The 27,816-nt window shown below is 34.0% G+C and overlaps 5 protein-coding genes across 5 annotated transcripts in view; 4 read left to right on the top strand and 1 right to left on the bottom strand.

The window, feature by feature from the left end:
- Positions 1-627: 627 nt before the first annotated feature.
- On the top strand, positions 628-1,323 carry LOAG_03604 (hypothetical protein; the record flags this gene model as incomplete). Its single annotated transcript, XM_003139141.1, has 2 exons — positions 628-766; positions 1,199-1,323. The coding sequence occupies 2 exons, from the start codon at positions 628-630 to the stop codon at positions 1,321-1,323; spliced, it is 264 nt and encodes an 87-aa protein (XP_003139189.1).
- Positions 1,324-2,021: 698 nt separating this feature from the next.
- LOAG_16983 (serine-type protease inhibitor) lies at positions 2,022-6,640 on the top strand (the record flags this gene model as incomplete). Its single annotated transcript, XM_020449638.1, has 8 exons — positions 2,022-2,160; positions 2,383-2,531; positions 2,636-2,774; positions 3,117-3,229; positions 3,469-3,583; positions 3,782-3,916; positions 5,391-5,486; positions 6,495-6,640. 8 exons carry the CDS (start codon positions 2,022-2,024, stop codon positions 6,638-6,640), a joined length of 1,032 nt encoding a protein of 343 aa, XP_020306815.1.
- A 1,510-nt stretch (positions 6,641-8,150) lies between these two features.
- Positions 8,151-18,626, top strand: LOAG_03607 (hypothetical protein; the record flags this gene model as incomplete). The annotated part of the gene is made up of 26 exons (XM_020446369.1): positions 8,151-8,326; positions 8,793-8,875; positions 9,079-9,255; positions 9,482-9,538; positions 9,889-10,121; positions 10,495-10,631; positions 10,892-11,039; positions 11,281-11,424; positions 11,623-11,782; positions 12,054-12,161; positions 12,371-12,661; positions 13,145-13,311; positions 13,534-13,646; positions 13,792-13,984; positions 14,255-14,384; positions 14,550-14,659; positions 15,009-15,090; positions 15,408-15,523; positions 15,752-15,881; positions 16,158-16,220; positions 16,392-16,591; positions 16,834-17,087; positions 17,566-17,667; positions 17,911-18,038; positions 18,246-18,419; positions 18,525-18,626. The coding sequence occupies exons 1-26, from the start codon at positions 8,194-8,196 to the stop codon at positions 18,624-18,626; spliced, it is 3,735 nt and encodes a 1,244-aa protein (XP_020303278.1). The 5' UTR covers positions 8,151-8,193.
- A 1,052-nt stretch (positions 18,627-19,678) lies between these two features.
- On the top strand, positions 19,679-20,541 carry LOAG_03608 (hypothetical protein; the record flags this gene model as incomplete). The annotated part of the gene is made up of 2 exons (XM_003139145.1): positions 19,679-19,858; positions 20,410-20,541. The coding sequence occupies 2 exons, from the start codon at positions 19,679-19,681 to the stop codon at positions 20,539-20,541; spliced, it is 312 nt and encodes a 103-aa protein (XP_003139193.1).
- Positions 20,542-21,814: 1,273 nt separating this feature from the next.
- The window catches only part of LOAG_16984 (hypothetical protein), a gene marked incomplete at its 5' end in the record, with an annotated part of 7,262 nt that continues 1,260 nt past the window's right edge, over positions 21,815-27,816 (bottom strand). The window contains 13 exons of the mRNA XM_020449639.1: positions 21,815-22,223; positions 22,517-22,636; positions 23,000-23,108; positions 23,672-23,796; positions 23,926-24,039; positions 24,179-24,345; positions 24,684-24,780; positions 25,251-25,422; positions 25,717-25,878; positions 26,208-26,394; positions 26,700-26,832; positions 26,974-27,099; positions 27,241-27,363. Of these exons, the coding sequence (XP_020306816.1) occupies positions 22,041-22,223; positions 22,517-22,636; positions 23,000-23,108; positions 23,672-23,796; positions 23,926-24,039; positions 24,179-24,345; positions 24,684-24,780; positions 25,251-25,422; positions 25,717-25,878; positions 26,208-26,394; positions 26,700-26,832; positions 26,974-27,099; positions 27,241-27,363 (1,818 nt within the window). The 3' untranslated portion in view covers positions 21,815-22,040. The remainder of the gene's footprint in view (positions 22,224-22,516; positions 22,637-22,999; positions 23,109-23,671; positions 23,797-23,925; positions 24,040-24,178; positions 24,346-24,683; positions 24,781-25,250; positions 25,423-25,716; positions 25,879-26,207; positions 26,395-26,699; positions 26,833-26,973; positions 27,100-27,240; positions 27,364-27,816) is intronic.

The raw sequence follows: 27,816 nt of genomic DNA on the forward strand, positions 1-27,816 counted from the left end.
TATATCTTTTAAATGTCTCGCCCTTTCGTACTAGAAGGTAAATTTAAAAAAAAAAGAAAAAGAAAAAGCCTTATATCAGAACACATAAAATATGATAAGGTAGCGAAGTCTATTTCCAAAGTAATCAGAGATGACGTAAAATATGATAAGGTGGCGAAGTTTATTCCTTTCAGTAATTTCTCTAATTCCTATTCACCTTACTTCTGAGGAAAACCGGAAGTATTTACTGGATACCGCTTTTCTCGTTTCTTCATGGAAGGAGGTATAGCTTGCTTGTCTGACATATCCAGGAAATGCTGAATCTTTTTTCGTTATCTTTAAGCGGGCAGGAATATTCTCTAAGAAACGAGTCATGTATTCGCAACTGCTTCCTTTTTTTAATCCTAAGCGAGGCAAAACAAATCTATTATACTTGTTTCAGTTTACAGGATTCATTATTGTAAAAGTTTGGGTGGGACAATCTAAATCTTTGCTTTTTTAAACATTGAATAATTTTGATTAATAAGAATTCTCTTTCAATTGTGTTGTTCAAATATGTGTTTAAAATTTTTAAACTATTAAATTCATTTGCTTAAACTTTCTGTTTTCTGAATTTTCTCGGAACATTTTCCAGGGTCATCGACGCCGATGCTTTTTTTGACGAATTTGCAAGCAAATGATAAAGTTGGACCATACATTTTTCGACTAGAAGTTGCAGATAGTAAACGACAGAATGATTCGACAACTGTTGATATTTTAGTGAATAAAGCTATCAATTCTGCTCCAAGTATTATTTTTCTGATTTGGGGTTCTTTTTTCCGTAATACTTATATATAGGTCTTATATGTAGGTTTACACATATTGTTTGCTATTGTTTTCTATCCTTTATTCGGATTACTGTTTTCCAATTACTGTTTTCCACTTAAAGTAAGGGCATTGGAGCTGATTATTTTCGCGCTATTTAGATTTTATATTACCGTTTTAACGAATGGGACAAAACATCATAAAAGGTTTTTGAATTCTTTAGTTTGAAAATATTTTCTCATGACAAATTTGAAAGATAAAATTGCATAAAATTATTCAGGTACCTTAAAGCATCAACAATAAATTTCAACTCTGGCTACTAAGACCTAAAGTCAAAAATTCTCCGATGTGTTGGATCAAATCTTCGTCTTATTTTTTATTTTTCTTGTTTTCTTGAAATTCTTTTTATTTTTAGTACCTTATGCTGGTGGAAATCAAACAATTCAACTACCAACTGAGTCAGTGGTTCTTGATGGGAATGTCAAAGATGATGGACAAATTTTATCTTATAACTGGACCCAAATAAGGCAATTTATTTAGTTTTTATTTAATGTTTGTTTCTGAAATAGCAAATCACCTACCGAACATTTCCTAAGCCAGAAAAGCTACTGACTCTTTATGTATTGTCGTTACTAAACTGTTTTGATTTTTTCTCGAAATTGTGGGAGATGGAGCCTGTATTTCATGGCATAAGAGGTTTTATGTCGATTAACGGTTAAGAAAATGTTACCACTCACCAGTGTTGGATAGCTTCAACTCGTCCAGGATTTTCCAGAATTGGGGAGGATAAACTGGAAGCATGAGCCACCAATTCAACTGTTTCTGATTCATAGGAATGCAGTTCCTCAAGAGTTTATTTTTTCCTTTTTTTTTGGAGGACAAAAAGTATAAACGATTTTGCGCAAGAATGAAAGCTAAAAAAAAGACTGGGAATGAAGATTGATATATTCCTACTCTATTCGAGATAAAAGATTGTGTCCTTGCTTTTTATTATTGTTCTTACAGGTCTGAGACTAGTGGTATCGAAGAAGGTAATAGTTAAGAAAGATAGCTCGCTTCGTTTTTAAAATATTCTTAAAATAAGTTAGCTGGAAAATCAAATTTCTTGTGGTGAAGAGTAGGCCGGGAGAGTAGGAAGGTCATTGGTTTCAGTTGTTCAACTTTTTAGTTTTATACTCACTTAACTTTACCTTGAATATAATATTCCTTTACATTTTTAAATTTTCAGTGGACCGAACATGTTGAAAATTGTTAATCAGGATAGATCAAAGTGTACGTTGTTTGGATTTCAAGAGGGAGTTTATCGCTTTCGTTTAAATGTCACTGACGATGGCGGTCTCTGGGGTTCAGATGATGCTTATATTATTCTTATCAGAAGTAAGCTTGAAAATGGGTCCTTTCAAAGTTTTTGGTGGCGAATTTTGGGAAATTCTAAGATTTTTTGTCCTAACATTACATGCTGAATCTTGAAATCCTTACCATTTTATTCATATTTGCACGTTCTTTATTTTACGTCCCATTATTTGTTTAATTATGTAAATTCTAAAACTTCTTTGTTACGGTAATGTGTGAATATAATGTATAATCTAAAGTATTTAGGCAAAAATGAAGCACCGGTAGCAAAGGCGAAAGATTTGACTATTACTTTACCAGCAAGCGTGGCATTTCTGAATGGAAGTGAATCCTCAGATGATGCCGGAATAGTTCGATGGCTGTGGACTGCTCACGATGATGTTCCAGCTTGTATTGTAAATGTTGCATTATTTCACTCCCAAACACTATTTTTTAGGATTTCATTTGGACTGTTTAAGGATTCTTACTAACTCTACATCCTTGTCTTCATAATTTTCAGACATTCTTAGGCAATTCGAAAGTGGAATCAGTGGCGATATTGACTGGTTTAGTCCCAGGCACATTTTTGTTTGATTTAGCGGTTTGGGATCATTCGGATGTAATGAATGCAACAACCGTCGCATTAACTATTTTTGTAGGCAAGTAAATTTATTATTTGAATTCAGTTCTCTAGACCACGCGTATTTATTTTTTGGTTTCATATTCGTAAAGAGTTCCTTCAGTAACTAGGTCTGCAAATGAAGCTTTGGCAGAGCGAGTTGATGGAAATACTTTTTAGATTTTTTATGGTCAAAATTCTCATTGCTTATGCTCCTTTTCAACCCTCTATCACGTTCTGAGATACTAATTATTCTTTTGTGAAATATTTTAACATTATCTTGAATACCTTTTCCACTGGATATCACTCTTCCCGCAATTTGGAGGTAGTTGTGTACTTCTAGTGGATATTTTTCAACTGTATAGAAAATGATAATTTCTAGGTATGCCGCATCTGCAGTCGGTGGAAATGTACTTAAAAAAGCAATTTGGTGAATTTACATATCGTGTTAAAAATAAATTCGAAGAACGGCTCAGTGCAACTCTTTCGTCGCAGGTACTCCTTGTTGTTGATTTGAGTGGTCCCACTGGCCAGTGTTTTTTAATGTCTATGATTAACATTTTTACGGATTTATGGGAAGAGATCAAATAAATCGGTTTTTCTGATTTTTCGCACAGGTGAAAAATCGTTTGATGTCCATAAAGTTTCTTGAACAATGCTTTAAAAAAGAGTGCATGTAAGGAATTCGTATAGAAACATTTTTGTCACAAATCTTGTTTTAAATTATTTTACAGATAGAAGAAGCAAACGACGTAGTAGTCGTATTTTCATCTATTGATGAAGATTTCAGTACAGGCCGAATACGAATCGTATTCCAAGCTGAACGTGTTAATATCGCATTTCCTTCAAGTAATAATTTGTAGTTTAACCATTTTGACTGATAGCTCATATGAATTTTTGAAATTTTTCTCGCAAATGTGAATCAGCTAACCATGTGGAATTTTTTTTTTATGCGAAGAAATTTATGAAGGATTTTCATTGCTTGCGTTGAATTTTTGGGCAGTCGATGATTTTACTGAACAAATTTAGTAATACATGTTTTTTTAGAGAGAAGTATGGCAGGAATTTCACAACAAAGGAGTGAGAAAGTAACGATTATAGAAGCATGGGAGATTGTCAAGATTTTACGTTCAGAAACGACTCTGATGACAGGATTCAGTGTTGATTCTATTGATGCTTTATGTAAGTTATCTGTTTTACTAATACTTTCTCAAATAACTGACTATTCAAATGTGTAATATTCATATAGACGCGTCTGACATCTGTGGTTTTAGTTCAGTAACCACTCTCCATTTCTCATAATTTGTCATTGAATGGAATTAATGTTATAGTACTCGGAGTTAGATTACAAAAAAGTAGTAACATGAAGCACATTAATAATTATCTTCAAAGATTGATTATTTTTCAAACGTATTTGTTAAAAATAAAGAATGGAAAGTCAGACTTGTCATTGTAAAATTTCATGACAGATTGTACTCGAAATTGCTCAGGGCACGGTATGTGCAATAATTACACAAAAGAGTGTGACTGCGACAGATATTGGATGCCAAGTCTTGTATCTTACATCGTTTTTGGTTCCAGAATAGACTGTGGCAAGCTTTTCACTATTTTTTTTAACACTTATTTTGGATATATTTAATTCCCTATTAGTCTGTTTTGGAAATACAGTAAATAGTCATAATTGAATGATATTGAAGATGGTAATAAATCACGAAACTAGTAAGAGATTTAACTTATTTTAAATTATCAACATTATTTTCAATATTCCAAACACATCCATCCAAATTGATCTTTATCTTCTTTCTGCTGCTGATCGTATTTTTGCGGCAGAACGAAAGAATGTTAATCAGAGAGAAAATATTGCAAGCCGTGACAGCTTGCGTACTTTGCTGTTGTCCATCTTAAAGCAAAGCGATGTTTGTATATTTATTATTCATAGCCGGTACAAGGATTTTTTTCTCTTAGAAGTAACTGTGACTCCAGTAGCAGACAGTAATATGGAAAGCGCAGAAAGCAGCTCCAGTGATTAATGATAGTATACGTTCAATACTGGAAACAGCTATTAATCTCTTTCTCTGACACTGATTATAAAAATATTAAGTTGGAAATTCCCTGATAAGCCAATTATTGCTAAGCTTTATAGTTTACATATTTTTATCATTAGTATTGCTTTTTGCTGTTGAGATTTGTTATAATCACAATTTTGAAAAACCGCTTCATTCATTGTCCACTAGTCCTACATGATCCTTGATTTTTTTGTCACTCAGGGAAAGTTTTATATTATTTTATTACAACATTGAAAAGGAGTTTGATGCAAGGTTGTTGTGCAAAACGATATTTATGTTTTCAGCTTGGTCGGTGCTTTATTTTGCATTGTTGTCAGTATTATTATTTACTCTTATTACGTTCTTAATTGCTCGAAAAAGTTTGCAAACTTCGTATGAAGATTCCAATATAAGTAAAATTTTCAACTTAACTTTTTAAATTGATTCCAGAAATGATTTCGGTGACATTGAAGTGTACTGTATTTCTTATCCCTCTACCTCTTTTTTATTCGTATGTTTTTGCATGTTCCTTTTTATAGGTTTAGTTAAATTTAATATTCGTATATTTTTTAGTGAAATATTGTCTACCATCACATATGTAAATATTCTAGGTAATAATCGTTATCGAAAGAGAAGGCGTACACGTAAAGCTGCCGTCAATACTGAAAGGAGATTGAATGAAACTAAATCTAACGGATATGTCAAAAGTAAGAATTTACTTTTTCCTCAATATACTTACATATAATATATTTTGTTTATAGTAATTTTTCTTCATACTTTTTTTATGGAGACACCGTTAAAATCGAGTTGGTACTCGATTTTAATAAAAATCTTTGCAAAACACTCTCCAAGGGGGCGAGTAGAAGGGCAAGCGGATTTTCTGGCAATGCATTATGTGCAGTAGTCATTTACCTTGGCACAAGTAGAGAAGTTCAGCTCTGCGGCACATGTGTTCTGGCAACTTTTGCCAGGAAAACTTAAGTTTTATTACTTTCACTTTTAATATTTTTTATCAATCAACCTTTCCACAAGAGAGTAAATTGAAGCAGTCAACAAATGGTGAAATAGTTGTCATTACTAGCCTCTCAAGAATGGATGGACAGCACGGCACCAACAGGAAATACACTGAACTGATATTCCCTCATTATTCAAGTTTTGTATCGTTTGTCTTTTATCCATTCCGCAGAGGAACTTATGAACAAAATGTTGGAGATAACTATTTTTGTCGGAGAAGTTATACGAGTAGGAAATAGTAAAGAAAGAGTAGGAAATAGTAAAGAGAATAACCGAAAAGGAAGAAGGTTGCACCGAGCATGAAAAATGTAGGAAAATGGTTCCGAAGTACTAGTAAGAATGAGAGAAGAACTAAGTCTAGAAACTTATTCCTATAAAAAATAGCTCAGATTTATTGGACAGCTAAAGATGAATTATAAAGTCAAAGATGGCTTTTGTAATTACAAAATTCAAAGATAGCTTTTATCATTTTATTCGTGATGGATGGTTGCTTTCTTGACCTACGAATTTTCCTACAAATTTTTCCTTTAATATATTTTAATATTAAGGTTATACTTCAGTGTGCAGTGCTCATTGTGGTTTTAAATTCATTTGATTTAGTTCAGCATCAAAGTTTCGACCAGTGCTTTTTCTAACCCGAGTCAATTCTTGGTATATAAATGAATAGGAACACTTTTAGTTAATTAGTTACTATTTTTAAGGCAACAGGGATAGCTCATCTTATGCGTTATTGCTGGCAGCAGAAAGTTCAAGTTCGGAGTCAAAAACAAGCAAATCGTCGAAAAAATCAAATTCAAGCAATCGACGCTTCATTTCAAATAGTGCTGCATCCTTTGATTTCGCTTAATGAATCTGAATGCTGTCTTGTGATTGTCTCTTTAAGTCTTTTTTTGGTAGCAGTTCTTTTTTTGGAGTTTTTTGTTTTTCAAGAGTTTCATAGTTTTATAGCACAAATACACCCGGCACTCTGCCATCTCATGGGTAAGGATTTTGTTGCTGGGTCCTGAAACATGAAGTATCCTTTCCTTTAAGTGAAGATATATAATCCTGCTATTATGTTTTTCAGAGATAAGATTATATTTTATGCTGGGGGCACGAATTTAAGAAGGATTTCTTTTGGACTTTACAGAAAATTTTATCTTAAGATAGTTGAAAATAATTTTCCATTATCAATTGTCCTAAGTGTTTTTCGGATATTTTCTATTTTATTCTGCATATCGGAGTGTGTGCTTCGTACATTCAAGTTAAAAATCCGTGGACATGGACAAGAATTGTTTTGTGATTCCATTTTATTTAGTCGACCTTAACTGAAAACAAGATTGGACCGTGGTATCTGTTTTTTCTTAATGTTATGTTTTTCATATTTGTTTCTTTCAGTTTACAGTAATGGTGATTTATTTTTGATTTTGCAAATGTTGGTTTTATTATTTTCTTTACTGTGTATTACACGATCATTAAACAAATATTAGTTTACGGGATTTTAACTTCACGTTAAAGTATTGTTGGAGGGATTCTGTATTGCGGGGCGATTCTTTCGATAGTGAATTGTTTGTACTTTCATTTATCATCGTAGTTACTGATTTTGGATTCTCGAAATATGAAGCAGTAATCATTTATTGTATTGGTTAAACTTGTTTTTATTCGTTCATTATGGGTATTTTATTTTATAATGTCATGTTTTTTCTTAGTTTTTATTTATATTTTGTTCGCCGTATACGAATTATCAGCTTACATTATCCTGAATGATTTAGACATTGCCCATACTTGCGAGATTTCCATAAAATATGAATGAAATAATTATTAGATATCCTTAGTGCTGTAATTGAAGAAAAATTTATATTCAAGCTCCACTTTCCTGATAAAATGTTTGAGATTCTAAATTTCGGAGGTTTTCAGTGATTGTTATTCAGTTTAAAATTAATGACATATTTATTAAGGTTCATTTTAGATGGGATATGAAGTTTTTTAATATGTATCCATTTCCTCAAAGCGATTCTTTTGCTTCTTGTATCCCATTTTCGATTTTTGGGAATAAAAATTTACTTTGATTTTAAAAGGATTGAGTAACGACCTCGTTGTACGAAATGATTTCTTTGTTGACTAGGGCTGAAGAATCATTGCGCTAGAAAATCATTGGTCGTAGGTACAGTGATTTTTGTTTGTCGTTCTAAGATTGAAAATAGGCCATGAATGAAGCGAAACTTTTGGTAAGTAGAAAATTGTTGAGAGTTAGTGACGAACATTTTGCGGTTCCCTTTCAAGTGGGAGCTGCAATATTATAGAACTCCGACTTTCGCGTATTAATTCAGTCATTTAAGAATTTCAACGAACCCATAACATATTGTTCAGTCCAGTCATTGCAGTCGGTGAATCAGTTGTTAATGTTACGCGAAAATCGAAATGTTGGAAGCATCAGTTCCAACGGTAGAGGATCACTGTCGAGTGCTTATTTACGTTAAGCAGTTCGGTCCTCGATCACCGGCTTTGTTTAATTGCCTTCTGGAACGATTACAGCGAGTGCAGTGCTTGCAAGGTTTTATTATACATCCCAAGTTGAGGGTGGTCCATCTAGTTTGGTCCGTTTGGGCCATTGGGCACAATATTCACATTAATCATCAATTTCTTAAATCATTTGGCAATTTCTTAAACCATTCATTTTCTTAAATCAATATTCACATTAATCGTCAATTTCTTAAATCACTTAGCTACTGCGCTGATGACCTAGCAGTTATAGCAAATGAAGAATATGTTTTAAAGGGCAAATCCTTTCTCTGCGTTCTTGCCATTTCTAGCGTCGGCTTCATAGAAGCACCTAGTTTGGCATTAACATCATATGTCGGCCTAGTTTAGGCTTACATTCTCATAGAACTCCATCTTTGCTTCTGTTTCCTCTAATAATCGTTGATCCTTCATCCAAGTGAGATTTTTGAGCAAAAATAAAACTTTTGCTCCAACTTTTCTTTATGTATTCTATTTTTTGTTTCCAATCACTTTTGCAGTATCAGATAACCCGAAAAGGATTTTCGTTGTTAATTTTATTGCAACAGTCAATACAGATTTGATCAGATTTGGCGAACTTCAGGTTGTTTTTTGATAACATCAAACATACGCTGAATTCCATGGCTGTTTGTTTTCCCTACGGCACAGTTTGCTTCTTAAACCTCAGCGCGACTGCTTGCTTATTAAGATAGGATATGAGACTGGAATTAGTCTATTCTTAAAAAAAAGACGAAACTGTATATTTTATTTTGTCTGTTGATTTGTTTCCTGCAGAAGTCGTTCTAGGCTCATCGTCGTATCGTTGGATTTATTGGCGTTGTTCAAGCACCAGTTGAAGATGAGGGAGCAAAAGCATCACAGCAACTTTCCGATGAAGATACTACAGCAGATCATAGAGTTAACATTTCAAATCCGAAAATATATTTTCTTGCAAAAATCAAGGACCAATACGACTTTGTAAAGGTATCACTTATTTGGAAGAGAGAGTCGTTGTTATGCAAAAAAATTCGGGAAGAATCAAAAAATTCAAGGAAGCAACCACATTTCATGTTCGATTTCTGGAAACGATTCGATAGTTTAGAATATGAATCGTTTAAAACGATTTTCTGTGTTAATAATTTTAATTCAAAAACAAAATTGTTAATCGAGGAAAAAAATTATTTTAAAAAATTGCGATTGATAGTTATAGACTGAGTATGCGTCAACTGTTGTGGATTCGCGATGTATTGTTATCGGGTACCCAGAAGTATGTTTTTTTTTTTTGCTTGCTTGCTTCGAAATTTTCTTCCGTAAAAAAGCATAAAGAAAAGGTCATATCTTAGTAGTTTTCGCAGGGCAATAGAGATCAAAGTTTTAATAGAGAATTAACTCAAACCTCTCAAATTGAATTCCCTTTTTGGGCCTAATGAAGTCCAGTCTAGTCTTTGCCGGAGGAGATAAGAATTATCCTGAAGATTGCCTAATTCCTGAATAAGTGAGAAAGGAACTGCACCTATTTGGGGTGCTGGCTATTAATGAGTCTGATAAGATCATAAATCAAGGTCCTAATTGATCTGAGAGTATGTCCCATTATTTGAAAGCGCGTGTGATCTGCAGGAATCCATAAAAGCATTGTGGTCTTCGCGAGAACTATTTTGTTTCAAAACTCTTGATGATGTTGATTCACTGGAAATAGGTATACGAGATTTTCTACGCTCTATTTATTACGTTCTGGAAAGTCGTCGGCTTGATCTTTCCTTCGAAAAGCTGGAATGCCCAGCATGTCCGGCACTAATTGACGAGCAGAAATATCGTCAAGGCTTGGAAAATAAAACCAGCAAAATATACAGGTTGGTGCTTTTTCTATATGTAGTATCTCTGTAATATCGTGGCGTATTTTTCCCATCACATAATTTTGGCAAATGTTTAAACGATTGTCGTAAACTTACCTTCTGTCATCCACTTCCTTTTCTCTTGCAACAGTCGTTCCATAGTAATGTGTAAAGCTTTTTATTTTGTTTTTGTTTTTTCTAGCATTCTTTGCTGCTGTTTTCCAAAGTTTCGAATATCACAAATAGAGCAATTTTAAGCTAAAACTCTTACTAGAAAATGCACCAACCTGCTGACTCATTCCTTGTCACCTAGATATGCGTAAATCTCTCGAAGATTAAACTGATCAAACTCTCCTACAAAAAAGTGTTTTTTTTACCAAAATACACTTAGGAAAAAATGCATTGGTCGCCTTCGGAAACAAGTTGCTGATTACACACTTATGACAGGGTTGCCCACTTTAGCAATGGATTCCTACCAGTCAGCGATCGAATTCCTCAAACAGGCTAATGATTTACTTTGGCTTGCTGGTATGTGTTTTAATGTGCTCGATAGAAATCGCTTATGATTTTATCAAACGTATTTTTGAGACTTTAGTTAAAAGAAGAAATAAAATTCCAGCAATCGGCTTCGTGGACTTCTGAGATCAGGGTCAGTCTCTGAAGTTTGGAAGCAGATCAGTTTTATTCGGAGATTCACTGAATGATTCACTAAATCCTGTAAATCTTGACTAACTGTAATCCTCATACAACACACCTGGCTTTCGCGAATGTGTGTGAACATTTTTTAGCTGCTTACGAAGGTTGGGCTTGCGCAGCGATAGTAGCAAAGTATGATCTAACAGAAGAATACGCTTCTATTAGTGGAATACAACGAATTTCAACAATGACTTCCGAACGGATTCTTTCGACGCGTAGAACAAGCGAGTATGGTACCGGGTAAGTTTTTCGAGGAATCATTGACTTGCGAATTCCAAAATTAAGACAAAATAAGTCCCAGAGTTAATTACTACTCTCTTACAAGAGCGTTCTCGAATTCTTGTAGAGTTAGACAGTTATTACTTATTTTTATACGCTTTTAAAAATTGGTAAGTTAAATTGAAAGTAACAGAATAAATCAACGAAAAAGATGCGCTATTTCAGTCATAATATATAATGTATTTGTAATATACTATTGAAGTGCTTCGGCTGGACATCAGAGACATTGGTCGGATGAAGAATGTTCCTTAAAAACTTTGTCTTCATTAGGAGAAATTCAAAGTTTTGATGAGCGTTCTTTTCGTCAGTCTTTCCGATTACGTTGGAGTGGATCAGCTTATAATAAGTTAGACATTTTGATTGTCTATACCTAGTCTATGTTTGCAGGTTTTCTAAGAAATTCCCAGAATTTCATCTTGTATGCATTTTTTTGGAGAATTACTAGATTATTGAGGTGTTTGATTAACTTCCTTTATGTTTAATCTTCGAATTCATTTTATTTTGTTAACATCTGCAGAAAATTTTTCTCAAGTCACTGCTACAGATCAGGGAAGTGTGGGATCAGTTATATGGAAATTATTGAAAAATTCAAAGCTGCATTGGAAAGCTACGAAAGATTTTCATTCGTTGTATGGGTTGAATACGAATGCATGATGAAAGCTGCTTCTGTTTTTCGATATCAACGTTTATATGTAGATATGGAGGTTTGTGATTTCCGCAGAAGGTTGGAAAAAAATTTCCCATTTCAAAGTTCAGAGACTCTTTTCGATTAAAATTATTAGAGGAAGCATTCATAAGAACATTATTATATCTTCTTAGCAATGTACACTGCTTTAAAAAACTTGTGGACCTGACTTGAGAGATAAACTGCGATCAACAGTTTCGATGTGTTGCTTCTAGAAGTTCCAGACTTGCTGGATGTGGGCTGTTGAAATCCAAATTTTGTGGAATATTTTCTGCTGTATAATATTTTAGGGTTTCATAAGAGAGCATATTGGTAAATATCTTGATGACAGCTTTAATCAGTTTGGTCATTTCACAAAAGCTCTGATATGTCTCAATTCTGCAGAAGTGTACCGCAAAGTCGGTGTTGTTTATGAATTTTCTCATGGATTTTTTTTATCTTTCGCATGCTAATCAGTTGGACTCATTAAATTCCACTAATCTCTGAACTTTACGATATAATGAAAACCTTGGTCATATAATAAAACAGCCTCTCTTAGCTGATCTCATTAGTTATAAATCCATTTAAAGACATAAAAAAGGATGTTATGTGGATAGAACTATTTCAGATTGGTTTTAATCGGAAATGTGCATTTTTTGCTCGTCTAGGGGTTTTGTTTCGCTTACATATGGCAGAAAGCGGGAATCGCAGTGTCGCAGACTATCGACAAGTGTATCCGGTATTATACAGAACACTGACTGGTTATGGGATGCCTGAGAATCCAAAAGAGTTCTCAAGTGATTTAGTGAGATTAGGGCCGGTACATATTCAGAGAAGAGCTTTGCATGAAGTGTTCATGAGCGCATTACGTGCTGAATATTATGATGCAGCTATACGCCATCTGTGCTATATTTTGCAGGTTTCTAATGCGATCCTTTGTTTTAATCATTTGACATTTTCTACATGTGTTCCACTGTCAGCCTAATAAGCAATGGAACTTTTTTCGAGTAAGAAAGGGGGAGCGGAGGAGGAAGGAGGAGAATTGACAGCAGTTGAAATTGGTTGAAATTGTACAGCACTGAAAGCTATCCTCTTCAAGGCTGGGAAAATTATTCAAGTATCTCGCATTTCCCCAACTTCAAATTATATCTCTTGGTTTTCCAAATAAACAAATATGGAACTTTCTCAAAATTCGACTTTTAGGAGAGGAGGAAATTGAACTACTGTGATTGGCAAACGACGAACCTTTCTTTTTTCTAACCCAAACCATGCCTAAAATCCTACTTGTAAAAAGTTTCCAACATTTTTTTTAAAAATTGTTTTCAGTCTGCTGCTTCTTCATTCAATCTTTTTATTAAAAAATGATCTTAAGAAAATTTTCACTCATAAAAGCATTTTTAAGGTCTATTACGATTACATGGATCAAGAAGCATCCGAGCAAATGCTTGGGGAACTGACCAAATTAGTAACATCTCGGGGTGTTCAGCACCAGCTCAATCAACATATTTCATTACCCCAGCATGGACTTATTATACCGCCAATTCAGATGATACGTTTCCCAAAGCTTGAGTACAGTTTCTAATTCACTTTTTCCTATTATAAGAAATAATATATCGATTTTGATAGCTTCGAAGAAACAGAAAATGCTATCCTTTACCACGATTGATTTGATGAATAGATATTTCATTTATGCACTATTACAAAGGGTTCATAATGTTTTTATTCTACGCGTTCCCTTACTGCATAAAAACTGCGCCATTTGTCATTGAGACACGGCATTTCAATTTGCAGGAAGTTCGCGGTCTGTCCACTTCCGGGACACCTTGCTGCCACAGTTATTCGACCAAAGCTTCATTCCGACATATTTATATATTCTCCATTTCAACATGAAATTGCTTCGAAAGGTTTCTTTGGTGTATTATTTTTTTGTTAAAAGTAAATAAAGCAAAGATATATTTTGTATTAGCTTTTTTTGTGGGGTGCGGGGAGGGGGTATTTGTGAAATTGTTAATTTTTTTTTCAGATGAATGATTTATCAGCAATTTATAGTTACGTGGGTTCAAGATTGCGCTTGCGAGGTTTCCGTTTCGGTAATTAATTGTCTGCCATGCGAATTATCTGTATCCAACCTCGAATTACTCTCCGAAGGCTGCGCTTTTGAGCCAATCCCTGTACGACTCACTTTACCTGCATGTGGTGGCAACACGGAAGCTGTGGATCTCAAACTCATTGGAGTACCCAGGCGAGTTTATTGATTTCTGTAGCTCTAAGCCGGATATTCTATTAAATGTACGTTATAAATGTTCAGAATTCTGATTTTTTCCCTTTCAAAACTTTGAAGAAATTTAAATTTAAAAGCTTCATGGATTCAGTACACAAAAATTGTCTGTATTTCAAGTGGCTGAAATACTAAAAACTTGTTGCAAAAGTTAGGGGGATCAAGAAAAATCATGTGAGTTCAAGACTTCTAAAGCACTGCTTTTGAGTTCGATCTATATCTTAATCTTTCAAGGGAATCGGGACGACTCACTATAACCGGTTATTCGTGTGAAATATTGGGTGTGCGTAATGTTTGCAGATTACGGGATTTTCCGGAACGCGTAAAATCGAAGGGCTTGCTCTCATCAATGTTTGATATTGAGGTTTATTTGTTCCTTTGCTTTCTTTTTTTTCCTTTTCATTTGGTTTAGGTTACAAAAAAACAAAAAGGGATATGTGAAGGACGGATGGATGCTAAGAAAGAAACAGATTTAGAGGATGACTAATGGAAAGGATTCATTGTGTGCATTCTATTTTATCTATTGCAGATATTACCGGCTTTACCTGTTTTGGAACTGAAAACTTCACTGAGCCGGGCTCCAATCTCTGAAGACGACGTTGAGCCAACTGCTGAAATAACTGTTTATTCTGGACAAACGTTTTTTTTTTCTTTTTGTTCCAAAATAGTTTTTATATTATAATCATTCGGATGTATTTTTATAACCGCTTCAAAAGGATATCGGAATGAAGGGAAGGGGACGATGTAATAATGAGAGAAGCGAGAAATGCTTACCTGTGCTTCTCATGTGTTTCTTTGAAGTTTCTGAACAGAAACAAATCTGATTGTTGTTTCATAGTAATTTTTAATAGGAATTGATAAAACTCATTTCCAGTATGTCTTTTGTCGTGTAATAGGATCCGTTATAGTATTCATATATATATATATATATATATAGTACTAATGACACACTACGTTCAGCAGTGAAACAATGCGTCATTTCTTTTAGCTTCGAACACAATGTATCATTGGTGAATACTAGTAAAATTATTGCAATACGGGATGTTAATTTGGTCATTCGACAACCGAAGGTATGCTATTTTTTGAAATTTAACGGCAACTATTCGCCTTTCACGTTTTGAAGTGTTCAAGGCGTATTTTCTCTACACTGTTTTCCTATATGAACGTTAGGCTTTAACATGTAAGAGAATACCTCTTAGCTTAAATTTCGGGATTGGACTGAAAAAATCTTCCACATCTCTTGAGCAGTTTGCAAGGTGACTTCGTAAACATTCATTTCTTTTAACGATCTTGGATTCATCAAAACAGTTTTTCAAACTCGCGTTTGGCGAATCAGAAATGGCTAGCAAATACAGAATGAAGGATTCTAATTTTCCTATTCCTTTAGGTTTGTGGTGGTCCATGTATGATTGAAATTGCTAGCACTGAATGGCTGGAAGATAACGATAGCGCTGCTCAGTTAAGGCGGATCGAACCCTTGGAAAGGAAACAAATCAAATTTAGGTAAAACTTGGATTTGTTATATGTTAGCAGCATATCTTGCATTTTGAATCATATTTCTTGAAGTCCAGATTTTTTGTAGAACCTTTTCTGAGGCTAGAACTTTGACTGAAGTAAATAAAACTCAGTATTTTCAAATTCTTTTCCAATGATTTACTTTGGAATGACGTTTCTTGAGCTTTTGACTTCATAAGAAAAGTGTCGAGTGATGTACATATTATTATCATCCAGAATTTTCGGAATTGATCCATCGGCTATGGCTGAAGATGGTTCACAAAAGGAGCGAAACAGTGAAGCAGAGGTTTTTGTTTACGATGCCCCATCTACGGAGGAAACGCATGACCGAATACCATTTACCGGGGTATCTGATAATTTTTTCCAGTTCTCTGATTAGATCCGTTAAGGAAACAAAACATAAGGGAAACTTAGAATGCATAGAGTTATATAAATACATTAGTTAAAAAAAAACTAGTTGGATTAATTGAACAAATAAATAAATGTAAACGTAAATATAAATATAAACATATAAATATATATGGTAAAGTAAATAAATAGAGTCAACTATTACTGCAAATTTCAATTTAAAATAGTTTTTCCCAAACTTGGCAATTTTATTTGATTTCCTTCGTAATTTCAGAGATTATTAACTTGTGAATTCATTTTTTATTATCGAGCTGACATTGATGGCCCAAGCGGAGAAGTAATTTTAATGATTTTTCAAAACAATCTCTCTCGTCATTTTTTTTTAAATTTATATGCTTCTCAAAAGTGTAGGAGCAGAATCACATTAATTCTATTCATTGTTATATATATATATATACATATATATATAACAATGCATATATATATAATCAAAAAATATGATTTTTAGCAGTATGAAAGACGATGTCGATTACCTTTGGCGGTATCAATCGTTCCTGCGGTAACAGTTGCTGCTTGGCATGTATTGCCTGGTGATGGACCAACAACGAGATATGTAGTTGTGGACGTGACAAATAATACTGAATGGGATGCTGAATTAACCTATGGGAAGGATCGAGTGATCGGCGTACAGCCTAAGGAGTTTTGCAGGTAATTTAACCAAGTGGTTTAGCCTGCATACTTTAGACTGTTAGTAATACTGCTGATGGAAGTTTTTTTCTAGTCTTTTTTGATCTTATAAAAGAAATGTATGTTGGGTCACATTTCGTCAATGCCCCTTGATTTTAAGCTTAACTTGGGGAAATATGTTACTATCGTTGATTCGGCTTTTTTGCCCTTAATATCATTTTTTCTTTTTGGAGGAAAGAACCTTTCAATAGTTACTTTCTCAGAGTACCGCTGCTATGCAAATGCTGTTCCGAAGTATCATCAAATGCATTTCAAGAAGCAGCCAGTCGGGCATCCTATATGATGCAAATGCAGGAAATGGAACGGTTACGGCAAATTCTAGAACGTCATGTTTCCTGGCATCTGGATATTCGTTGGTCTATCTCTAGTTCAAGTCTTTCAGGATCAGTACCTGTCGGACCTTTGCTCTCTTCCGTTTCATTACTCAAACAACTTGTTGTACCGGTGATTTCTGTTCGTAAGTACTTTGCTTATTAATCAGTGAACGGTTTCATTCTACTTTAAGAGTAGTGTCTTGTTTTTTTTAAGATTTGCATTTCATAAACACGGGTAATAATTTGTCATTTGTAAATTGCAAGTGGATTTTCAATAACCGCTTCCTTGTTAAGGACAATTTTTTTTTTTTTTGGTAAAGCGAAACAAGTTTTTTAGACGTTGCTTTCTCAATTCACTGCTCTTCAAATATTTTTCAAAGTAGTATTGAATGCAAGACTTAAAATTTATTCGTTTAGGATTATTTCCAATATTATGCCGATGGCGCCTTTTAGAGCTTCTGAACTACTCGGATGTGGTGTCGATATATCTTTTTCATTAAAAATTATCATTTACTGCAGAACACTGCAATAAATTAGAGATGAATTCGGGGATTTTTTATTGCTTTCAGAAATAGAATAATGAAAGTGTTTTGTATCTCTGATTTAACTTCCAAAATTCAGAGGCTAATTTCAAAGGAATGCCGTTCTTAAGTGACGATGAAATTACTGTTGGTATCGGTGAAATAATCGAGCTCAGTTTAAGTTTAATTACTCCTACAAACGGTAACGTTCGCAGAATTTGAAATTGTTTAATCTTGTTTCTACTGAAGCTGATAATAATTTTATCTTCGCAGCTTTGCAAAGTATAAAATGAGATAATGATAAATATAGACATTTCATTAACATTGCAGTTTTTATAATGTTGTTATCCTTGTCGTACTGTTTTTCATAATTAGTTGGTTTCTTGATTTTGATATCGCAATAAAAGAAAAATCATTCATTCTAATGCGTTTTTATCATTTTTAGACACTCGTTCGTTTAGTGGTTTAATACAGCTCCAGTGTTACCGCGATTTACAAAATGGGTCCTTCATTGAAAGTAATGAAAATATGATTGTGCTTAACACTGAAAGTATACCGTTTCACATAGCGCAGGTATTTTACATTGTTCTCTTTGATTCATATTTCTGTTTCAAAACTTCGTTTGTATTCTCTAACATTTGCTTTTTACCTTATTAGGAGTAGGATAACCGATATTTTCTTCCATATTCCAAGCTTTTCTTACTATTTTTTCGAGATGGATTGGCAGTTTCCGTGATGGAAAGTATTCTTTAAAGTTAAAACAGTCATTGAATTTGTCAGGAAGAAGCGGTTGAAATAACTACTGTATCACCGGCGGATACTATCTCGATCGAAAATGACTATGCACCAGCAGCAATTGCTAATTTCAGTAATGAACCTGTAAAACAAGAAATGATTCAGGAAACATTTCATGCTAACTTCCAACTTTTGTTCCGCTATGAAGGAGCGCACAAGGTGATTTTTTTAAAAAGCTTTTTGAGATATAATTGAAGTTTGGAAATTGTCATTTCTAAAAATAATAAGGAGTTTGGATGAACTTTTGGAAGGCTTCTGTTACAGATAAAGCCACTCATTATTCTGAACGACAAATCATCTCAAATCTCGCCAGATGAATTGTTTTGTTGTGCTATTTCGTTCAATGTGATCACAAAAGTTTCGTGATGTAATACATCATCTGATGTTTTGCGGGTCATTTGTATATCCCTTCGACTTTCCTCGTCTTATGTCAATTTCTATGGCGTTTGACAGTGTAAAATTTTGCTCAATTTGACTGTTTGGCATTGAGAAGTAGTGCAACTGTGTATAGAAACAGAATACTCTGAAGCAGCTAGAATCCTTGCATCGCTTCCTATTGGTTTTAAGAAAACTGAGACAGCGTTACGTCAGTAACAACAAAATTCAACATAATATTGAGTTATGAAGAAGTTGCTTAAAATTTCAATCAGGATTAAACGATTCATATTTGTGTTAAAAATAGGCAGTTTTATAAATGCATTTACATTCTTTGACGAAGAACAATGTCATGGTCAATATCCTCGAATATTTCTCCTAAGATTTTAGCTATGTTTACGAACAGAAAATCATGATACCTAGGGTACAAGAGAGTAAAGTCATGAATCTTTGTGATAAAATTCCATCTATGTATCTGGCGGATTGATCCAGCTGGTGTCGCGTGCATGCATAGTTATCGAATGATCGCAACACGGATAATCGTAGAAGTTATTATAATAAATTCACATTATACAGATGTCTCATCATCAGAGATGTTGATGGTGACAATGCTACCGAAAACGAATGTAAAAATGAAACCAAAAAAACATACAGAGAAATCAGTGGAAGATCCCGAACTTGAGATTCCATAGAAAATATGAGTGTAATTCGCTTGTACTTATTCCATTCAGAGATTTTGTTGAAAGAAATAAGGAAAATAAAAGTGCTGTTTACTTTCCAAGTCGCACATTGTTAGTTCAAATGAATTGGAAGTTGGCTGTTTTCATCTGTCAAGCTTTGTTGATTATTTCTATGAGTGAGCAGTCACTGTTTAATATTTATCCGAGACTAGATAAAAGCAAAGTGGGCATTATCGCAGCCAAGTGTGTTTTGGACTGAAATTTACAAACATAAGTATAAATTTCTCGCTAACTATTTTATGAAGCTCAATCATTTGTATGACAGACTTATTGAAATAAAAGAGTTTAACTTCAAGCTACAAAATGAACGGTATTATCAAAAGTGGTTGTTTGGTCCGAATTGATCAATATCATCGCAGAGCCGAGGTACAGGGACGTGGAGTGTGCAGAAGAATTTGTAAGAAATCAAATAAAAAACTGAAGATACTTGAAGCTATATTTTGCAAGAAGAAAGCAACAACACAGATCAGATACGATTTCTCAGTGGGTTTTCCTCCCATCAGATCTTTTTCTCCGTTTGGTTCCTTAAAGAGCAAATAACCAATTCTTGAATCACGTATATAGAACCTTTCTCTGTAGTACCGGTAATTTCTCGATGGATGTAAATATTCTGAGAATTCCTGGATGTTCTGTAAATATTCTGAGAATTCTTGGATGCACACTACCTCGTGCATCAGTAGATGCTGGAAATTTTTCTGTACGACAGAAAAGAAGGAATATCATAGGTGAAATAGTAAATGGATTGCACTAGGCAATTATTCTCACTCATCATGTCATGGTGATGTGAGTTATGGTAGGAATGATTATAATCAGTTACAACAGCTTCTTAACAGATGTTATTCATACTTGTCATTTATTAACAAATAGTCTAAAAATGGCCAATGCGACATCACACTTCCCACCAGTCTTTCATTTGTATGTTTTTCATTATTTAATATTATTTAGCATGTCTTCTCTCATGTTTAACAGCGTTTATGAGGCAGAAAATTTCACATTTCCAATAATCGAACTGTGACAGTAATTACCCATTTCAGATTAAGAACTGTTCGCAAATACCCAAACAACATCAACTGTGTCTTATCCGAAACATTAGTTACAGTAACTCATCAGATGCTTTCCCCGTGCAACTTAAACTTCATCGATGTCGAAAACGCCTAACTGTGTAATGAGGATTTTACAGCTAATATGATTGTGTCAACTTGCGAAACACTGCCTTAAATGTTATGTATTAAGTGGAATAAGGAAAATAACTATGCCACATATGCTTCTGATTGTATCATTACAGATTACATTTAAATTGGATCAATTCATCAAGTATACTCAAAGGAAGCAAAACAAACAAAATAAGATCATTATATACTTGATGAATCAAGTAAAAAGCAGCAAATTGGCAGTTTACCACAAGGAAAAAACAAAAGGGGCAGTATGTAATAAACATGAAGTATATGAACATTCAACATTGGTGTAAAGTAATGAACTTTTCCACTTTTGGTGGAGCTCGAACATATCTTCTCCTAAATGTTACTGACCCCTGTTGAAAAAGGGAAAAGCAATACAAACAAAAATAGGAACGATGATGATGCGAAATATAATTTCTCGGAGAACATTTAAAATCAATTGAAAGAATCATCACACTAGCAAGCAGAATATACAGAGTTGATCTTCAGAAATTTATAATTTCTAACAAATCTAAAAAGCATTCAGCTTCGACAGAAGCGATTTTGCAATTTCTGATGTGAGTCACGAAAATTTGGCTACACCGAAAAAAAAGTTGTATAAATTAAGAAATTTGAAACAAATTCTGGAGGACACAAAAATTTGGAAGGCAGTTGCTGAAGTTGAAAATTGACCCAACAAAGTCTGAAATTAGTTTTTTTTCGAAAAATTGAAAGTAACTTTTAACTGAAACTAAACGAAATAATTTGACGAAGTTATCAGGTCCATACGAGAAAATTGCAATAAGATTTTAAAATCTAAATATATATATATTTCAACAGTCTTGATGAGACTACTAGGACATTACATTTTTACTTTTTATAAAATTCCTTTTACCAACCTTCTTTTAAATTTACGATTGGTAAGTTAGGATGAAGTAGGGACGTCGATGTATACACAAGGAAAATATTATCAGTATTGGAAAATATTGAGCATTCAGAAAGTTTGAACGAATAACAGACAAATTAAGCACAAAGAGAGGGAACTCACTGAAAGCACGGTAATATTTATCACAATATTAACGAAATAAAATTGATAGAAAAAAGGGAAAGAAATTAGGGCCTGGTATGTTAGTAATTTTAGGGGAAAAAGTTTTGTTCAGAAATTAAAAGAAAGATCTCTGTATGGGTTCAGTAGCCAACTAGAATTAAGTGAATTAATGGTACCCAAGTTGAGAGTTAAAGTTTCAGATCTCTCCAATAATTTGGTGGTAAATTTCAGCCTCATAATCATCTATAGACCTAACTTCAGATTCTCGATCCAAGCATATAAATTTATCCGAAGTCCTGTTTAAATCTTGAATTGAAGTTAGATCTAAAATACGAGGAACTACTGCTAGGAAGAAATAAATCTGAAGATTTATCACGATCAAATTGAAGAACAGCAGGGTATTCAGCAGTGAATTGTCCTGTTTCATACAACCTTAATCATTCCGGCAGTAAATTCGCTCTTAGCTAAAAATATGCCCAATTCTTGTTTGTGCAGCGGAAGAACTGACGCTTCGAAAATACCGTCCGGAATCAACTCTACCACTACTATCTGCACCCATCACGGCATATGGTGAATCGAACATTTGTGGGTTGACGAGCGCATACCCATAAAATCTGCAAGTCATATACACAGGTTTGAATTCCTGAGTTACTTTAAAATCGTCTAATTAAGGGATTACAAACTCGTCATCAAAACAATAGCAAAGTTACAGTTGATTTTATGCAGCATATCCAGTGTAAACAATCCAAATTCAAAGGCTTTGCAAAATGATAAAAAATTCGTTTTGAAAAGCATCCGAAAAAAAAAAACTGAGATAATAAAGGAACTACAATCAAATTCGATACGGGAATGGTTCTGACAAACATCAGAACTAATTCAAAAACTACTAGATCCCAAAGTTTTATGAAACAATAAAATCGAAAACATGAAAAAAACGTGCCCAGAGTCGATCCTGTAAGGTTGATCGTAGTAACGCTTCGAGGCCTGATAATAACATGGATTTTCATCTGTTGACCAATAAATCGATTGTTCCTCCATGTGTCGAACTGGTGGTGTCTAAATCTCGATCGAAAACTTGAAATTCTTTTATTATTACCTTTCAAGGGATGAAATGAAAATATTTCGTATTTCTAATAAAGTACGATGTAGTCAAGCATACTTAATCAACATGCTCTTATTCCAGTTTAAACTACCGAATTTTTTCAAATGTTAATTTAGTGTCTTATCTAAGCTAATCGACTGAAAGACCATTTCAGAAACTATCGTAATTGATATTCACGACTGGCACAAACAGAAATCAGTCAGCTGATGATGTCATTTTCAAAATATTTATCATTGTTACCGAAAGTTAGTCGAAACAAACAAATAAGATAAATAATAAATATTTAAGCTTTATACATTAAATATATAACGAAATACCTGAAGCTGCGGACTGATCAATGTTCGCAGAGTACCATAGTTGTTCTCATTACACAGTAAGATGGTTGATGTGCTACTTGTAGGCTTCCAATGTATCGTGTACAAGAAACTGAACCACAATCAGAATTTTCGCAGCAGGTGGAAGATAAGAAGTTTCAATTGCTATGAATTTAAAAGTGAATGAAGGTTTTTTTTTCGAGCTAATAATAAACTATGCAAAAGGAACAAGCTGATTTTAAAAGGAATTATACATCAAATAAGGTGCAATTTCTTCAGATATTTAGAAAGTACATATTTGAATCATGGATTATCATTTGACTGCTAGTTTCAAAACTCCCTGGAGCTTCAAAAAGTCCGGCAACACTTGAACTAAGACTTCAAATCTTTCTATCAATAACCAAATCAATTTTTGAACTAAAAAGAAAAGTCAAAAAAAAAAATGGCTAGCAGTATGATTCGTCTTTGGAAACGTCGTCGATGTATAGAAGCATTTGGCCACTAAGGAAGATATGGTGTATTGAATGTCCCGTCAGTTTTGGCATTAAAGCATTTTAACACAATTTACTATCTGCGCGCAATAAAAAGCAGGAAACTTCCGGCATTAAGTTTTTCCTTTCTGTCCTTAACAATGTAAAAAGTTCCTCTAATCGAAAGAAAGATTAAAAATCAAACCCGATGACAGCAAACGTGGAACAAAATGTGCATATAATACAAGCAATAGCAGCAGAAGTAGTTAATATTAAAGCCGCTTCAATAATTACCCAACGAAGTCCCTCAACTGTAAGCAACAACGCTGCCTAAATTAAATTCATAAAATGGTAAAGTCGATTATATCAGATAGCGGTCACCTGAAAATTGTATTGGGACATGCGAAACCGCACCGGATTTTCTAAAATATGTCAAATTTGAGGAATAAAAGTGATTACCAGAAAGTAGGTGTTGGATATGGCATAGTTAACCATGAACAAAGCTAATGATGCAGCTACCACGTTCAATGTTGTCACCGAAAATAACAAGGCCGGATAGCATAGTGATAATGCCTAAATAAAACATCTATCCACAGTAATAAAATTACAGAAATGGAAAACGTTGCACACTTGCAAATGTATAGAGTGAATTTTCCATATCAACTGATTTTTAAGATTTTAGAAAAGGAAAAAGCGTAAGCAGCGTAAGTACCTGCAAGATGGAAATGCCAAACACCAGCAGACCATTACCCATTTGGAAGAAAGGAACCTGGACCAGCGATTCAGAAAACATCCAGTAACCGAGTGTGAACACAATGTTACAACCAACAAGTACTATGCCGTAGAACATATTGCCCAAAAGTAATATTATGTGCATACCTTAATTTATTGGTGACAACAAACCAGAAAGCAGACGATATGAATTCCAAATTTACTTTTCTACTAAATATCAGCTACATTACTACTTTCATTAATCGCAAAGGTTGCGTGTATTCCGTCGCACATTTTCTTCTAATAGCTCTTGTATTTCAGTTATCCTTACATAAATTTTCTGACAGAATAATTTAACAACAAAGATAAAAGACTGCGTTTGCTTTTCATAATTTTATGTACTATGAAGTGTCATAACTTTTGCCCTGTTTAAATTTTAAAAGTTTAACCAAATAACTGCATCTCAAAATTTTCAAACTCAGCATAACAAAGAAATTATTGCCAACATGTGGAATACTTCACTGCATGGCGGTATCGCTGTCTCAATGCACGACCGTATATGACAACAGAAAAGAATCCAGTGAGGGTTTCCAAGAATAAAATCTGGAATAAAAAATAAGTTCATATTTATTGCTGGAACTTAATTTGAAGGATGAAATTTCCAATAAACATTAGTCCTAAAAATGGTCTACAGCCCTGAACATTTACTATCACACAAACACCGTTTGTCAATAAACTGATAAGATGTGTGTATGTATGTATATGACTGCTTAACAAACTATTTCCAAGGAAAATGATTTCAAATGCAGTTCCGGATTCCTCTTCAGAATAAGATGGCGAATACTAATAGTTGAAAAAGAATTGTTCTATTGATTAGAAAAGTCAATGACCTGACAATTTTGTCATTTACTTAAGTAAATCATGCAACTGAATTTCTCGAACAATTGGAAAAAAGATGGATTTCTCGTCATCTTCATACTGCATCATTATTTACATAGATTCTATGCAAAACCACAGCGGAATTTTTTAATCACTTCGAGTGTGGGCATAAACAATGATGTTGAAAAGCTCACTGTAAGTTGCACACAATGTAAAACTAATCGCCCAAGAAATACATCTTCAGGACCATGAAGAAATGCCGGGTAAGTTGCGGATTGGTATGTGAGATTGATACTTGAGCACATCTTTTCTAGGGCGGATGTGAAACAGATAAAACCAAGCAAAAAATGGAGTGATAACTGCGAGCTATAATAAAAAACGAACCAAATATTTGGTATAATGATGTCAATTTCAGTATACTCATATTAATATAAAGTATTTTATCATCCTTTGTAATATTACAATATTCGACTACATCTGGACGATATCAGAGCAAAGAAGACATTCTACAGAAAATCAATTCCATTGAAAGAACACTGCTTTGCACCTTGTTCAGTAATGAATTTTAAAACACACAGAAATTCGGAGTGGTAAGATGATTCAAACAAAATTTAGTTTTATAAAGGAGATGAACTGAACTAACAATCATTAAAACATTACCCGGAATGTGTGATGTGTAATATTCCTGTAACAAAGAGCAAAACAGCAAGCCACATTAAATCAGCACCAATATAATTTGCATTCCAAGGTACGTCAATCAATCCAAGTACCACGAGAACCATCAGTAACATCCCCCAAATGAAATGCAGCAACCCCAGGCATCTACAACAATCACTGAATCTTTTCAACGGATTTCAAACGAATTCATCTAGCTCATTCCCCATTTCTTATTTATTAAACAATTTCGAATAATGATTTCCTTCATCCTAAATCTAAACCTTTCCCATTTTTTCTGTTATCCTTTATTGAATATCAGTTATCAACTTCAACTTCTTCTGTTCACTTTTCAGAACCGAATAAAATCCCATCTAATTACAGTTCATTTCTAATCTTCCGAACCAATCCGAAATATTATTTTAGTTGAAAATATTTAGAAGTTGGCGAATATGTGAGAACCAATAATTACAATTTGAAAAATGATGTAGACAGACCTGCTCTGTAAAGAGACACTCTTTTGGATCATCGAATCTTCATTATAATATTCGTACTGGATACATTTACCAGCTTGAACAGCAGACAGCAAATTTGAACCGAAAAGCAAAGCAAACAGGGTCACCGAAATACCTTCGATGATGATGATCAAATAAGTTCGATCTACCGTACTATGGACTGATAGTGCTACAATTTAGAATGATAACAATAATCGTTACAGAATAAAGTAACCAGAATTTCCGTAAAAAGAAGATCACGGCTACTTCTGTGGCATATCTCTTAGAAGTAACATAATTTAAATTTTTGAAGTGATATGAATGAGAGGGAATACCTGGAAAGTATGAAACTTCGACAAAGCTATCAATTATTTTACCAGTATTTTTTGGAGAAAGGAAACAAATCATTGTAAAAGAAGGTAATGAAAAAAAAGATGGAGAAGAAAGAAGAGAAAGAAACTGCAATTCACAATGACGGGAAAAGTGAGAGCTAACTTTGAGTTCCATTTCGAGTAACTGCGTCTACTCCACGCCATATCTGAATATCATTGTAGTAATAAGGATACATTTCAATATCTAATGATTTAAGGCACCAAACTGCTGCAATCACAGATATTCCGATCGCAACCTGCAAACCTATTATTTATCTCATTAATTATGAAACAATTTTCCACGTCTGATATGCTTGAAACAATCGATATGGCTGTGATATAATATGGTGTAAAAAACGATAAATGCATATCAATTCAGGGATAAAAAAAAGCAATACCTTATAATTAGCTGCGGGTTGTCTACTGATGACAGCCGAATGCATGTCTACGATTGCGCTTACAATTGCCAAGAGCGCAGCAATGTGATCGAGAGCGATTAACACAAATGGGTCTTTACTTAACATCTGGAACAGCAAATGGAGTTGAGGATTGAATTAAAGGTAGAAAATGAAAACCGTTTTCTCAGATTACGTGAAGCATTCTGGCTTGAGAAGTTCAGACCGGATTTGTTGGTAACAATTAATATGACACTAATGAAAACTAACCAGTTGATGTTCATACTCGAGGAAAATAACCAAAGCTAGAGTGCATAATGCCAGAAACAATTTTGCCGCAGCCAACGCAGTAAAGCACAGGCGGTTCGCACGAAATTTCCTATTCTGGTCACGCTACAAATCGTGCGGCATTTTAACATTTCAGGTTTCGTATTATTACAAATTTGCCAAAATTTATTCCTTTTTTCATCGAGCAAATACAAGTATTACGAGGAGTATGCTTCCAGCAAAAGACAAATTAAGAAACGGCTTCCACATAAGGAAACAAATGGTTTGAAAAGCCTAGAATAGAAGCAAAGAATTTTGAAATTCAGGTGAAAACAACATTCATGAGTAGTACTTCATCCTTCGATAAAATGATTATGAAAAGATCCAGCAAATAAAAAGATATTTAGCAGCTACTCACCGAGAATTGTGGCCAGATAGGTTGGCTAACTACGATAAGACGGTCGAGAAGTGCAGCAGCGACGAGTGCTGCTAAGCAAGCGACGATTGGTACAAAAATCATGAGAGAACAGATAACCAATTTGGCCGTAAAGTTCTCCCTAACTTCATCATACTGTATTT

The sequence above is a fragment of the Loa loa genome, assembly GCF_000183805.2.
Source record: "Loa loa unplaced genomic scaffold supercont3.32, whole genome shotgun sequence".
Lineage (NCBI taxonomy): Eukaryota > Metazoa > Nematoda > Chromadorea > Rhabditida > Onchocercidae > Loa > Loa loa.